At 56.1% G+C, this 14,790-nt stretch overlaps 2 protein-coding genes across 2 annotated transcripts; both read left to right on the top strand.

Annotated features, from left to right (window-relative positions):
- Positions 1–3,182: 3,182 nt before the first annotated feature.
- LOC115499288 (neutrophil gelatinase-associated lipocalin-like) lies at positions 3,183–6,738 on the top strand. The gene is made up of 6 exons (XM_030293084.1): positions 3,183–3,346; positions 3,867–4,003; positions 5,406–5,485; positions 5,623–5,742; positions 5,960–6,061; positions 6,719–6,738. Exons 1-6 carry the CDS (start codon positions 3,209–3,211, stop codon positions 6,736–6,738), a joined length of 597 nt encoding a protein of 198 aa, XP_030148944.1. The 5' UTR covers positions 3,183–3,208.
- Positions 6,739–10,829: 4,091 nt separating this feature from the next.
- On the top strand, positions 10,830–14,275 carry CD4H9orf16 (chromosome D4 C9orf16 homolog). The gene is made up of 2 exons (XM_030293087.1): positions 10,830–11,004; positions 13,796–14,275. Exons 1-2 carry the CDS (start codon positions 10,926–10,928, stop codon positions 13,966–13,968), a joined length of 252 nt encoding a protein of 83 aa, XP_030148947.1. The 5' UTR covers positions 10,830–10,925; the 3' UTR covers positions 13,969–14,275.
- The last annotated feature ends 515 nt before the right edge of the window (positions 14,276–14,790 follow it).

The following is a 14,790-nucleotide window of genomic DNA, read 5'->3' on the forward strand; positions in this document are numbered from 1 at the left end:
TGAAGGGGATCACGTTAGACCAATGAGGAGGAAACTTCTGCCATATTCTAAAGATTGGAATCCATGCTAGTCATACAGATGTCTGTTCCATGCCCACGACAGACAACAATATATAAGGACAGGAAGAAAGAGAGGGCACAAGTTTCTGGGTATTTTTACCATTCCTGACTGGGGACTCACTTCCAGCCAAAAGGCAGGCTTTCTCCTCCCCATAGAGTAGCCACGGGCTACAGGAGTACAGCCTGAGCAATAGACAGGAAAGTGTTCTAATAAGACCAGACTCCTTGAAAAGCCTCTGAAATATGAGTAAAGGAAGAAAAGAGAAACACTCACCACATTTGCACTGAAGCTCAGAGTCCAGATGAAAAGACTCACAACCCCATATAGGCGCCAAATGATGAGGCTGGGCGGGGGGGGGGGGGGGGGCGCATATTATAGAGCTGACAGCCAAGAAAGAATTCTTGAAGACATCTTTGATGCAAAATAAGTGATTTCATTAAATCGCGGGGACAGGACCTGTGGGCAGAAAGAGTTGCATTGGTGTTGTGAAGAGTGACTGGTTATATACTAGGAAGTTTGGGGAAGTAAAGTCAAAAGGAAGGGAGGCCTCCAGAAGGACTTTGATATGCTAAAGAGGACTCCTAATCTACCTGAGGCCTTGCTATTGTCAAAGGTTGTTTTACCTCTAGTAAGGCATTAATATTAGGAATGGTAGGGGTTCCTGGAGACATTGTTGTACTTGGTATTTGCCTCAAGGATTTGTCACTGGTCTGCAGGGTATCAGAAATTTAATTTTATCTGCCATTTCTTTCTTGCCTTTCTTCCCCACATCACCATGGAGGTTAGGGTCTTAATAGGGGCTCCAGGAAACTGAGTCTATAGGCTTCTGGAGACTAGACTATTGATAAGATTGCCTTTTTCTTATAATTTACTAAGATATTTGTAAACTGATGGAGACTCATGTCCTGCGTGACTGTGATCACTATCATTAACCATTTATTTTCTTTCCTTTCCTTTGTTCTTGGGCAGCCAGAGGAATATCACACGTATCCCACCTTTTTGTGGGGAGGGGGGAGGTTCTAGCTTGTACATTGCCTTCAGCTTGCCTTATGCTCCCTCTTCACCCAGAGTCTCTCTTTCAGGGCCCACCACCCAAAGCCCAGGCTAGGGGAGCTGGTTCCCCTGTAGCAGGTGGAAAGCCCGTGAGGTCTCCAGGAGTCTCATCTGCAGCCAGTGAGGCCTCAGGACAGCCTCAGGTCAGGCATTCTGTCAGCCCTGGCCCATGTGGTGACATCTAGGAGACACTACCAGAGGGCGGAGACCCATCACTGCCTCCCACGGACAGCCAAGCCTCATGAAGAAACTACTTCCCTCCAGGACAAAGCTGGGATCAGCCATGGCAGGAACACTTCTGGGGGCCCAGGCCTAGGCCCCTGGACTCCACACCCCAAGACTGGCCAGAGAGAGCAGATGGTATCTGTGATCTCTCAAGAATGAGGCTGAGTCCTTGCATTCACTGTGACCCAAATTACTCAGTGTACAAAGCAGCAGGGTAGAGAGCCCCCCTTGGGCCCTAGCCCCTGACCCCTTTTCACACAGTGAGGATGCATGTCCCCCATTGTCCCCCACCAGGATGAAGCTGAGACCGTAGCCTCAGAGCTCTGCTATGTCAAGCTGTCTCATTTGTGGCTGGCATGCCCAGCTTCGGGTTTCTGACCACTGGGCCCACAGGAGGGGCCAAGTTCCTGAGGGGCCATCTGAGGTCTGGGCCCACCCTGCCAATGGGGCATGGATGAGGGGGAGGGGCTGACTCAAGACGGGAATGATGGGGCTTTGGAATGGTGGGGTTCAGAGCTCACAACCAAGAATGAATTCTAGAGACATCTTTGGTGCAAAAAAGATGATTTTGTTAATTCACAGGGACAGGACTTTTGGGCAGAAAGAGCTGCACTGGGGTTGTGAAGAGTGACTGGTTATATACCATGGGGTTGGGGGAGATAAAGTCAAGAGGAATTTTCTAAAGGGATTTTTTATATGCTCAAGTAGACTCCCACATTACTGGAGGTCTAGCTGTTGTCAAGCTAAGGTTGTTTTCTCCTCTAGCAAAGCATTAACATTCAGACTATAGGGAATTCCTGGAGAAATGTTATACTCAATATGCACTTCAAGTATTTGTCAATGGGCTGCAGGTCATAATGAAATTTAATGCCATCTGACTTTTCCTTCTTGCCTTTGTTCCCCATATCACTAGGGAGGTAGGTGATATTTGGGCTCCAGGAAACTGAGTATAGGATGCTAGAGATTAGGCTATTGATAAGATCACCTTTTCCTCCTAATTTTCTAGGATATAGGTAAACTGATGGAGGACTGTGATTTCTATCACTTAACTCTTTGTTTTCTTTCCTTTCCTTTGTTCTTGGGCAGCCAGGAGTGCCTGAGGAATGTCACACAGATCCCACCTCTGGCTCGGGGAGCATGTTAGCATGTTCTCTGCCCTCAGCTTGCCTTATGCTCCCTCATCAGGAGCACTCCCCAGCAGGCCTTCTCTGGGGAGGGGAGGGGAAGGGTGCCAGGGCCTGGGGTGGGTACCTGGGAGGGCCAGGATCTGGGCTCCATGAGCAGCACAGGGCACACTCTGTCCTTCCCTACCAGGAATGTCCTCTTTCAACTATCTCCCATTCCCTACCCTTCCCTTCCCTTCCCTTTGGAGAACCACAAGCAGCATGGGCTCTGTTGATGCGAGGCATTCTCTGTTTTCATCAGGTGCAGGAAGGGGGCCCCACCACACTTAATCCACCAGGCACCTAGGCCCCAGCTGAGAGGCTTCTAGAGGTCAGAGATGACAGCTGGTCCAGATCAGAGACCCATGACCACACACAGTGATAACCAGGGGGAAGAGACTGTGAAGAGAGTCCCCGCCAGAGATGTGGAGATATGGGGAATGCACCCTCTCACCTCCCAGACCTTACGGCCCCTCATCTTGCATAATCCTGACCTGGAGGAAAGAGCAGAGAGCTTGCCATGATCTTCAGCATGAGTTGCTGGCAATTGTCTCACCCTTCCAGGATTTGGCAAAGGATAAGTCGCTCCACCCTGGGGTGAGCCATTGGCCACAGAGACCATAAATAGCATCCCCCAGAAGGCTCTTCATTCATCTCCTCTTTCAGGGAATATCTGGAGTGGTGCCAGCTTCCTCAGCCCTGAAGTCATGGCCCTAGGTCTCCTGTGGCTGAGCCTTGTCCTGCTAGGGGCCCTGCAGACCCAGGCCCAGGATTCCACCCCAAACCTGATCCCAACCCCGCCTCTGCACAGGGTCCCTCTGCAACCTGACTTCCAAAATGAGCTGGTAAGGGGCCTGGGAGGGCTAGGTGCAGGGAGGCCCTGGGAAGAGTGTAAACAGAGGGGAGGAGAGGCAGGATGGGCTCAGGCTTTAGCTCCATCTGCTCTCGGGTGCCCTGATGGAAGGCACACCCCATGCTCCCATCCCCACCCAACCTTGCTGACAAGAGGGTCAGCTGAGCAGACTCCCCTGGTCTACACTCTCTTCCATAATCCCTGCAGTCCTTGCAAGGTGGGAACATCTTCAGGCCCTCTACATGATGAGGAAACTGAGGCTCAGGGAAGCCAGCTGGCCACTTGCCAAGTGTCACCCTGTCCCTGACACACTAAGGGCTCCCCCCTGGCCTGATGGTCTCCAGCTCCTGCCAGGCTCATCAGCCCAGCCTGTGTGGCCAGCTGGGTCCCAGCAGCCTAGTTAGAGGGGCTTCTGGTTGAGGCCCAGGCTGCCTAGAGGTGCCTGCAGGAATGGAGCAGGAGGGCCCCCTGGGGCTGCTCCTGGCTCTGCCTATCATCAGCCCCTATTGTAGTTCCAGGGGAAATGGTACATCTTGGGACTGGCAGGGAAGGAAATTCATAAAGAAAAACACAGCCAATTGAAGATGTACACCATCACCTATGAGCTGAACGAAGACAACAGCTACAATGTCACCTTTGTCCTGCCCTGGTGAGATCCATCACCTCCTAGGGGAACATGGGGGGGGGGGGGGGCAGAGGGCTGCCGTGGGTGTCTAAGAGGCAGACTGATGTCATAGCTGAGGGCTGGCCATAGCTGAAAGATGATAATTCATCCTACCACTGGGTACTGGATCCCTATATTTATTCCTTCTTTCATTTACTAAATCAACATTTCTTGGTCATTTCAGCACAGACACAAAACAATACTGGGGTTGGACAAAAGCGGTCATCAATGACAAGAAAAAGAGAGCTCGGGGTGTCCTAGAATGGGAGGAGGGTTGGTGGATCCAGCCTGGAATCCCACCTTGAGCTTTGTCCAGGGCTTCAAGGGAGGTGGTCTGTGGGCTGGGCCTTGAGAAACCAACTTGCGTCAGGAGACCTGGGACCTTTATGGCAGGGCTGCTGGACTGAGTCAGAGAGAGCCACTTCTTCAAGAAATAGCAAGCCATCTCATGGCCGCCCTGAGCAGGAGCTGATGAGCAGTCTGGAGGGTGGGGGGGTGGCCACCCTGGCAGGAGCCTCAGGTACTGGTAAAGAGCAGGTGTGGCTGTAGCAGAGAGAGGAATGATGGTGTGCAGCCCAAGAGGCTGATCAGTCATAGGTGGGAGATGACCAGAGCAGGGGCAGATTAGGACCTAGAGAGGGGAGCCAAGGATTCCGCAGCGCCCCTGGCCTTCTGGCTCTGGCACTTGGGGATAGGGCTAGAGCATCAGTCATGGAAGGAGCAGAAGAAGGGCAGGTGTGGGGGATCAGCTCTGGGTTCCCAGGGGACCAGATGGGATGCAGGTGAGAGGTCAGGGTTGGCCCAGCAGCTAAGGGAGTCTTTGGCATCCAGCAGACTGGAGCCTCTGTTGATTCCCCCAGGAGAGGTTATAGCGGGAAGCCACAAGATAGGCATAGGGCATAGGAGACCCCTGGATGGCTCAGTCGGGTAAGCCTCTGACTTTGTCTCAGGTTATGATCTCACAGTTTTGAGTTTGAGCCCCGTGTAGGGCTCTGTGCTGACAGCTCACAGCCTGGAGCCTGCTTTGCATTCTGTGTCTCCCTCTCTCTCTCCCCCCTCTCCCACTCAGGCTCGCTCTCTCTCTCTCTCTGTCTCAAAAATTAATGAACATTTAAAAAATTTAAAAAAAAATAGGAGACAAATGCTGCGGGTGAAGGGGACAGTATGGAGGGAAGGCCACCAAGGGGAAACAGCCTCGAAGAAGGAAGACAGTAGATGCAGAGGGAGAGTCTGAGCAGCTCAGGTGGCTCAGGGCAGAGTAGGCAGGGACAGGCAGGGATGGGCTCAGCGGGGAAGAGACAGGCCCATCTGAGGGGTGGCGTGCAGGCCTCCTGCTGTGGCAGGGTGGGCTGTCACCCTCTTACCCACCCATCTCTTGCTTCCACAGGATCCAGCGCTGTGACCACTGGATCACAACTTTCCTCCCAAGTTTCCAGCCAGGCCAATTCAACCTGGGCAACATTGAGCGTGAGTCCTGAGTGGAGCGGGTCTCCGGGGGCAAGGACCTCACTGCCCCTCCACACAGACACCATCCTGTGGTACCAGGGGATGAACCAATAGCTCCCTCTGCCGGGAGGGCTGATCCCTCACTGTCCACCATGCAGGTTACCCTGGAATCCAGAGTTACACTGTACAAGTGGTGGCCACAGACTACAACCAGGTTGCCATGATTTTCTTCAAGAAAGCTTACAAAAACCAGGAGTTCTTCATGGTCACCCTCTATGGTGGGTCTTACCCTCTGGGACCCGGCTCTTGTTCATGCTGGGGGAGAAGAGGCCCATGACACCCAGCCCCCAAGGTCCCCTTCACTCTGAGCCCTGGGAGGCGGGAGAGGGGTCTTTCCACAGACCCCTCAGGAAGGAGGGGTCTGAGGCATCATTCACGGGTTCCACAATATTCATGGAGCTTTCGCCAGCCACTCACCAGCCATCTTGGCCACAGGGAGGACCAAGGAGCTGACCCAGGAGCTGAAGGAAAACTTCATCACCTTCGCCAAAGCCCTGGGCCTCACCGATGACCACATCATCTTCCCAATCCCCAACGGTAATCACCAGCTGGGGAGAGGAGAAGGGCACATGGGGACTGTCCAGGCCTGATGTTGCTTCACTAAGGAACGGGGGAGGGGAGGGAGGCAGAGCCCTGCTGTGGTCACTGGAGGCCCAGAAGCCACTTCAGGTTCAGGAAGACCCTGCCACAATCAGGGTTCTGGGCCCCTAGTGTTCCTCCCTCACCCTAGCTCGGGCCTGCCCACACAAGAATTGCAGGCGTGGGGCGAAGCTTCCTCAGTCTCCTTGCCTGGCCACCTCCCCCTTTGCCCTGGGACTGGCTCACCACTGACTTGGGAGGCGCCCTTGTCTTCAGGCAGCCTGGCCTGGGCAGGTGCCTCCCAAAGCCTGAGGGTCTGTCAGGACTCAGCAGGTAAACAGGCAGAAGGCTTGGTGCCCAAACAGGAGTGTGGCTGGGCCTCACCTGCCTCCTTTGGAGAACGGGTGTCACCCAGGTCTGCTTGTCCTCAGGCCTCTCCTCCAGTCCCCTGCCCCATCTTCCAACCCTCTTCTGTACCATCTATGAAAGGAGCCCCGGAGCTTCTGTGGCTGGACCAGGCTGAGGCCCAGGGTAGCCCAGGGGCAGTGCAGGGGCCCTGGAGGTCAGGGATCCCACACACACCCCTGCCCATGCTGACCACTCTGTCCCCCACAGATGAGTGCATATATAAGTGAGCAAGTGTGCGGTAAGTATGGCTACAGAGGGGGCTGATGGGAGCCAGGGTGCAGCTGGGAGGGGGTCCCAGGTCTGCCTTTGTCCCACCTGCCCAGCACTGCTGCCCTCTCTATTCCCTTGACGCCCTCTCAGGTGCCCTCGGGCTCTCTCCACCCCATCCCCCTCTCGCCAATCTCTGCCCAGGGCACCGCCCAGCTGTCCCCACCAGCCTGGACCAGTGAGAGAGCCAGGGGACCCTTCTCACTGCACAGCTCACCAGCTGCTTCCCAGGCTGCCCTATTCACAGAACCCCTCCTTGTTGCTAATAAACACATGCCCCCCAGTCCCAAGTCTGTGCTCCTTGACTTCTGGGCCCTTTGAGGGGGCTAAAGAGCAAAAGGCAGGCTCCTATTAGCATCCCTCCCAGGAACTGTGGTCCCCTGGAAGGGATGAAGGCCACAGAAGCAGAGTCCAGCTCTGACTAAACACTCCTGGCTCCAACCCCAGGCCCGGCCCCAGACCAGCAGCTGCCCTCACTTGCCCCTGCCTCCCAGGACACTGAGGGGGCACATCTCACACTCATGTCCAGCCACCTGAAGCAGGTCCAATGGCAGAGGCCCAGGCCCAGGGAGCTGGAGAGGGTTGGAGGGCTGAGGTGCTGTCACCCCTACCTTATCAGGAGCCCGTGGATGCTGGAAGATTGCAATAGGGTGGTGCACAGTGGGTGAGGCAGAAGGTTGCCCAGCTGGATACCATGCCAGACACAGAGTGTCACCAGAGGTGGTCCCTTTCCCTCTGCCAGCCCCCTATGGGCCCACTGCTGGGTGGCAGTGTCCATGCCGACCACATTCTGAGTGCTGCCCCTCACCCACATCCCTCCACCATGAGGACCTCTGGAGAACCTGGGGCAAGGCCAGGGGAGGCAAGGATGAAAATGAATATGCTGCCAGGAATCCAGATTCTAGAAGACTCAAGGGTTCCAGCCTTATACCCCTCATTTGGCCGGGCCTGTGTCTGGGGCCTGACCAGCCTCTGTCCACCCCTCTGTGTCTACATCACACGTTTGAACCCCCTCCCTGGTCTCTTCTCCCCTTGCAAGGTCAGAGGCTGGAGGGGGCGAGGCTCTGAAGAAACCCAGGCTTATCCGCCCACAGACTTGCATACTTACCCCTTCACCCTTGGGTTGGCGGAGTGGGGAGATAACTGGAGCTCTGAGCAGTGCTGGCCTCAGCCTCCAGGGGGCAGGACAGGGTTGACTGCTACAGCCTCAGGAGTCTGGGTCAGATCCAGGAAGAGACCAGCTTGCTGCAGCCTGGGTTGAGGGACGGATGGAGGCTCTGCCCATGTCCAGAGACACAGAGGGGCACCCAAGGGACTGCTGGCTAGAACGCCACTAGCTGGCCGAGGGGGCGGCAGGTGCACCCAGCACGCCCGGGGCTTGGGCTCCACTTTGGGCAACAGCCAGTTTCTTTGCCTTGGCCCAAGCATACAGCTTCCTGCCACCATTCGGGGCCTCCTGGGTCTTCCAGGATCAAATTCTTAGGACGCAAATGGGCTTTGTGTTTCTTCCTGGAGTCACTGGATTTTATTGGTTTCCTATTGCTGCTATAAGTTATCACACACTGGCAGCTCAAGACAACACGCATTTGTTCTGTTACAGTTCTAGAGGTCCCAAGTCTGAAATCACTTTCACTAGCTGAAATCAAAGCCTCAGCGGGGTGGCACTTCCTCCAGAGGCTCTGGGGAGAATCTCCTTCTTTAACTTGGGGGTCTTTCTTCCTTAAAGACAGCAGTGTGGCATCTCCAAATCTCTCTCTCTCTCTCTGCTGAGGTCATCACATGGCCTTCTCTCTTGTCTGCAGACAAATTTCCCTTGGACTCCCTCTTTATAGGGACACTTATGATTGCATTTTGGGCCCACCTGCCCAATCCAGGGTAATCTCCCCCTCTCAAAACACGTCATGTAGGGGCACCTGGGTGGCTCAGTCGGTTAAACGCCCAACTCTTGGTTTCAGTTCAGGTCATGATCTCACAGTACATGGGTTCGAGCCCCACACTGGGCTCTGCACTGGCAGAGTGGAGCCTCCTTGGGCTTCTCTGTCTCTGTCTCTGTCTCTCTCTCTCTGCCCCTCCCTGGCTCATGCTCTCTCTCAAAGTAAATAAACTTAAAAAATTAAACAAATAAATAAAAACGCTTCATGTGATCACATCTGTACAGGCCCTTTTTCCACATAAGGTACTGCTCTCAGGTTCTCAGGATTAAGATCCAGGTATCTTTGAGGGTGGACCACCACAGTGGGCTTAGAGAGGGAATGATGGCAGGGCTTGTGGGCTAGGGAGACAGAGGTGAACAGGGACCCCAGAAGCAGGGCAGCACCCCGGCACACGGCGTTCCCCCATCAGCGCTGGAGGGAGCTGGTGGCTGTTTTGTCCTGTGGTCCGGTTTATGGGCCTTAACCACAGGAGTGAAGTGGGCAAAGGAACAGGCCCTCCCTGGGACCACAGCAGCCTCCGACCAGGAGCCCTCACTTGCCCTTGGAGGTGGGTGCACTTGGGCCTCATGCGACCCTGTGCAGGCTCCACGCATGCGCATTTACATCCACCTGCTGCATCCGCGTAGTAGGTGTACCTGCGCGTGCCTTGGCGCGTTTCTCAGAAACTGCCTGTCTCTCCGGGTTTTTTTAGCGCATCCCATGTGCCCTGGATTCAGCATGCTTCTCCCCTGGTCTGTGGGCTCACACATAGAGTCAGGGCCTGTGATCCCAGGCGTGGTTTCAAACTGAGAGAAAAACATGTGCCCGTGGTTTTCTTTGGCTGTCTCATGCTTACAAGGATAAATGTGTTTGGATTATGTCAGCATGCCCACGTGTGTGATCTGTGTTTCTGCCAGGTCTCTGCAGACCTGCGTGCCGCATGAAGATACAGGTGTTTCTATGCCAGGCAGGGCACCTGGGGCTCTGCTCTCTTGGTCGGTGAAATGCTTGATCCTAAGGGGGACCTCTAACCCCTCAGCCAAAGGCGGATGCCCAGCCCTCTTTCTCAGCCCTGCCCACTGGTTGAATGCAGGCCTCACCTCCACTCAAGCCGGTTCAGGGAGAAGGCAAGGCTGCCAAGAGTGCAAGTCCGTGGTGGCTCTGATGGCAGGCGGTGGACTCAACCTCACCTCTACCTTCCTCAGGTGAAATGACCGGGCAGCTTCTGGGACAGAGAAGATCCCTCCCCGTTGTCATCATTTGGGACATATCCAGGTCCCCGTTGGGGCCCGACATCGCAGGCTCAACAATGGAAAGCAGTGACAGTCCGGTTGCTCCGACAGCCAGCGCCAGGCTGAAGGTGGAGGCGCCAGATGGACAAGCCTAATTCCTAGCCCAAGATGTCCTGCCCACAGGAACGACCGGTGTGAGCCCAGGACCGGGCTGCTGCTTCCATAGGACCTCCTGGCAGAGTCCCAGTCCCCTCTCGCCTGGAACACGGGTCTGGCTCAGCTGGACCCCTGGCCAGGATCACACTGGGTCCAGCTGAGCTGGGTCCAGCTCAGGAGCGACAGTTGCTTGGTGGGTGACTTTCGGCATGCCTCCCTTTCTCAGCTGGTAAAAAAGGGGTGGGGGATGATGGCCAACCTTATCCCGAAGCCGCACGCAGCCCTGTGCCAACCCAGACCCTGACTCTCGCTGAGGCTGTGAACGTTTATCTTCTGAAGCCATAGGGAGCCTGAGAAGTCACGCGTCTCAGAATTTGCCCACGCGGAGGCTCCGGCTCAGGAACTCGCAGGTCCCCACCGGCAGGGAGGGCACAGTGGAGGCTGCCCCCACCCCTCGGCCGGGCTCGCTCGCCCTAGCTGAGGGCCTGCGCCCCCACCACCCAGGCTCCTCAGCCAGCAGCCCGGATAGCCACGCCCGGCGGCCTGGAGAGGGGCGGGGCTCAGAGCTCGACTGTGAGGCAGGGTGTGGGCGGGACGCGAGGGCGGAGTCTGACGGCGGGCAGGGGAGGAGTTCTGGCGGCGGGGCGGGGTGGGGGCGGAGCTCGGGCCGCGCGGTTGCGGCCTTGGGGGCGGGGCCGCGGGTGCCGGGCCCCGTTCCGCCGCGCCGTGCCACTCTTCCGGCCCAGCGTTCCATCCGGCGCCGCCACCTTCCGCCCGGCGCCGGCTCTCGGCGCGACGGTCGCCCCGTTCCGTCGTCGTGCTGCCCTCGCGGCGCCGGAGCCCGCAATGTCGGGCCCCAACGGGGACCTGGGCATGCCGGCGGAGGCGGGCGTGGAAGGCGAGGATGACGGCTTCGGGGAAGCAGGTGACCCAGGGGGGCTGCTGAAGCGACCTTTGCTTTCTCAGGGCTGCCTCCTGGAAAGGAGAATCGGGGTCGGACTGGGGACTTGGAAGGGACCGCAGAGCCCTCCCACCCCTCGCTCCTGGGTGGGTTGCAGCTGCGGGCGCTGGCTGGAGCTTCAGGGCGAGCGTCCGTGAGTGGGTCCCTGGAAACCGCCGCACTGGAGAACTGCGGGCAACCGGCCCCGTTTTACAGATGGGGAAACTGAGACCGCTTCAGGGTCACTCGCCCTTTTGGCATCTGCTCCAGCCGCTTCCTCCAGCCCCTGTGGCGAGGGAAGTTCCTGAAGGGGCTGGGCGAGTGGGCCGTTTTGGCTTAGCAGGAGGGGCTGTCTGGGTGGGCGAACCCGCCCTGCTGAGTCAGCATCCCCAGCCACCTTTGCTGTGATCTGGAGTCTTGGCGAATGCGACCTGCTTACCGAGCAGCCTGTTGCCTACACAGCGCTGCGGGGGAGGGGGCGGATGGGTGGTGGAGAGAGAAGCATCAGCTCCCCTCTCATCTTTGGGAGCCTCAGTTTCCCCATCTGTAAAGTAAGAATAATAATGTGTCTCCTGCATTGAGAGGTGTCAGGATTAAATGAAAAAAACAAATGGAAAATAGGTTCGAAGCATGCAAGTGAGCAGTTATTATTCTCTTTAGTGTAATAAAGATGGGTTTCTCAAGTCGGAAGACAGGACCTAGTAAATGTGAGATAAGTATGGAGTCTGCTTTTTGTTTTGTTTGGATAATAGCTTTATTTAGCTATAATTCACATACTATATAATGTATCCATTTAAATTTTACATGTCAGTGGGTTTTAGGATATTCAGAGTTGTACATCCATCACAATAGTTTTAGAACACTTTGATCACCCAGGGTCTGCATTTAATAAAAAGGTAGAGGGCCTCCCACAGGGTGGCAAATGGTGGACTGGCCAGTTTTCCCTAGGCACCGCAGGTCAACAGTGGCCAGATGTGTCAAATGGAGCCCACTGCAGTGGTGGGAGTGATCTGGAAAAGCCACTTAAGTGTCACAATGAGTAGATGTTGGCAGGTTCACAGGACTTGGTGCAGTGGGGAGGAGGCTGTCCCAGGCAGATGGCAAAGCTTAGAACTAGGAAGTGCCCTTGACATGGATAAAGCCTGGCCCCAGTGGTGTGGAAACACTCACCTCCCCCATCCTGCTTCAGGCCTGTGTCTCATGACACAAAATGTGCAGTGTTGATAATAATCATCTACTAAGTACTTGTCGCGGCCAGACCCTGTCTGAGTTCTTAATGTATTTGAATCCTTACAACAACCCAGTCCTTATTCCCTTCCCAAAAGATGCAGTTACTTGCTGGGGCAGAGCAGAGCTGGGAATGAAACCCGTGTGCCCCTGCTCTAAATCTTGGCTATGCCACCAACCAGCTGGAGGATCCTGGGTAGGTCCCTTCCTTCTTGGGCCTCGGTTTCCCCATCTGTACCACAAGGGGGTTGGACTCTTAAGATCCAGCAGAGACTTTCCAGGACTCTGTCCTCTGGGAGGTGTGCCAGCTCTGGGTGATGGTGGTTCCCCATCCCCCCACCCCCCCGAATGCAGACACACTTGCACCCATATTCCAGACACACTCCTCCAGCCCTGGCCTTTTCCAAACACTGCCAGCTGCTTCCCCTCTGTCCCAAGCTGGCACCTGAGTGTATCTGAGTCATGGGCTGGCTCAGAACTGGGTCCGCAGTGGCACAGGCCCAGCCCTTGGATCCTAAGGGACATTGTGTTGCTGAGAGGCAGGTCAGGAGTGGCCATGGAGGAGGGAGTGATGGTTTCTGGTGGACACCAGGGAAGGCTTCTTAGAAGAGGCGTTTTGAGCTGGTCCTTGAATAGCTGTTGTGGTTGAGGCATTCTGAGTGGCAGAGACAGGTGAGCAAAGGCAGAAAGGCTAGAAAGTCAGAGGCTTCATTCATTCATGCATTCATTCATTCAACAAGTGCTTATAGTGTGGCAATGAGGGTGTCAGGGGAACAGCAGTGAACACAAGAGCATTCCCCCTCTCAAGAGCTCTGCAGTCTGGTCGGGGAGACACAGCAGCACACGTAGCAGTCAGGCCAGAGGTGAAGGAGGGCAGTGGAGGCATGTGGAGGGCAAGGAGGTCAGACATAGAGGCTTGATCCCGTCTGGGGCATTGGGAGGTCTCTCTGTGGCAACACCCATGCTAAGACTTGAAGGAGGAGAGGGGGAGGGAAGCAAGACAGGAGAAGGACGCCCTGCAGGCAGAGGCAACAGCAGCATGTTTTAGGGGCCCCGAGGTGGGCAAAGGCGGGTGAGGAAAGGGTGAGGAAAGGAAAGGGTATGGGAGACGGGGCTAGAGAGGGGGAGGGGCCTTGGGGCTTGGGAGGTTCTTTTCCCTCAGGGCAGAGGGAGCCTCAGAAGGGCTGGAGAGTAGAGCCTGCCTGGGGACTGGGGCTTTGATTGCCCGACTCGGGAAGGTGGGCCCTGGCCTCCAGGCAGCTGATGTAGGAAGTGGAGAGAAAACTGGCATTGGCAGGACAATGTCTGGCAGACCTCCCCCCGACCACCCTAACCATAGAAAAGAGGATGGTGCACTAAGGTATTATGTCCCCAAAGCCTTTCACTTTTGGCATCCACCCATTTTCCTGACGGTGACACCGAGGCTCAGGAAGGAATAGGGACTTGCCCAAAGCCCTTTTGTCCCCCAGGTTGGGACACAGTGTGGGTGGGGATGTTTGTGAGCCCCGAGGAGACACAGAACCTTGGCTCTCTTTTGCCTTCCTCCCAGAATATGCTGCCATCAACTCCATGTTGGACCAGATCAACTCCTGTTTGGACCATTTGGAGGAGAAGAACGACCACCTCCACGCCCGCCTCCAGGAGCTGCTTGAGTCCAACCGGCAGACACGCCTTGAGTTCCAGCAGCAGCTCGGGGAGGCTCCTAGCGATGCCAGTCCCTAGGCTCTGGGAGCCTCCAACCAGCCCCAACCCTGTCTTCCTGGGCTAGGCTGTGGCCTGGGCACTCACCACCTGGCTTAGATACCTTCTTAAGGGCGGGTCTGCAGGTCCCTCTAGTAGGTCTGCCTGCCTGGGCCACCCTTCTGGTACTTCCTTTGGCATGCCTGGGCCAGCCCCCAACACCTGACGTCCCCTCCTGGGGTCAGGTGTGGGCCTGCGACCCACCCACCTTGCCTGCCTGCCCAATTCCAGGACACTCCCCACTCTGCCCAGGCCTTGAGCATCCACATTAAATGGGTCTCCAACATCACTGTGCCTCTCCTCTGTATCCTGGGGTGAGGACCCCACTGGCCACTAGCGGTGAACAGGTCAGTGAAGGCATTCCAGGCACTGATCATACACTGATGGCTCACGGGCCTGCTGGTAGGCCTGGGGTTCTTGGCTTTCTTGTATTTCTGGACACAGAGGGTACAGGTGAGGCAGGGCTTCCTCCCCACCTGGTGCACTCCTGGCCAGCAGCTGCCTCCTCAGCCCAGCCCATCAGACACGCTGTGTGACCCAATGTGATACACTCAGCTTCTCTGGGTACTAGGGCCTTTCACTCAGCCAGCCAACAGCAATTCATGCTGTGTAACCTTGGCCATCATCCTCTTGCTCCTGGCCTCAGTCTTCTCCGCTGGCCAATAACAGGGTTGGTCTGGCTGTCTATCTCTAAGGGTCATTCCAAATGGGGAAATAGCCCATGGAAAGAGCCAGCTCAGCCTCGGCCCCGTTCACAGATGATTCATCTTAGGGTCGGCTGACAAGGGGGGGGGGGACCAGAGG

The sequence above is a fragment of the Lynx canadensis genome, chromosome D4 (assembly GCF_007474595.2).
Source record: "Lynx canadensis isolate LIC74 chromosome D4, mLynCan4.pri.v2, whole genome shotgun sequence".
NCBI lineage: Eukaryota > Metazoa > Chordata > Mammalia > Carnivora > Felidae > Lynx > Lynx canadensis.

What these genes read in the sequence shown, in the direction of transcription:
- LOC115499288 (XM_030293084.1), top strand. Translation starts at nt 3,209, where the DNA reads ATGGCCCTAGGTCTCCTGTGGCTGAGCCTTGTCCTGCTAGGGGCCCTG. An exon ending in CTTCATGGTCACCCTCTATG is followed by an intron (nt 5,743 to 5,959) that starts GTGGGTCTTACC and finishes TCTTGGCCACAG; the next exon opens with GGAGGACCAAGGAGCTGACC. An exon ending in CATCTTCCCAATCCCCAACG is followed by an intron (nt 6,062 to 6,718) that starts GTAATCACCAGC and finishes TGTCCCCCACAG; the next exon opens with ATGAGTGCATATATAAGTGA.
- CD4H9orf16 (XM_030293087.1), top strand. Translation starts at nt 10,926, where the DNA reads ATGTCGGGCCCCAACGGGGACCTGGGCATGCCGGCGGAGGCGGGCGTG. An exon ending in TGACGGCTTCGGGGAAGCAG is followed by an intron (nt 11,005 to 13,795) that starts GTGACCCAGGGG and finishes CCTTCCTCCCAG; the next exon opens with AATATGCTGCCATCAACTCC.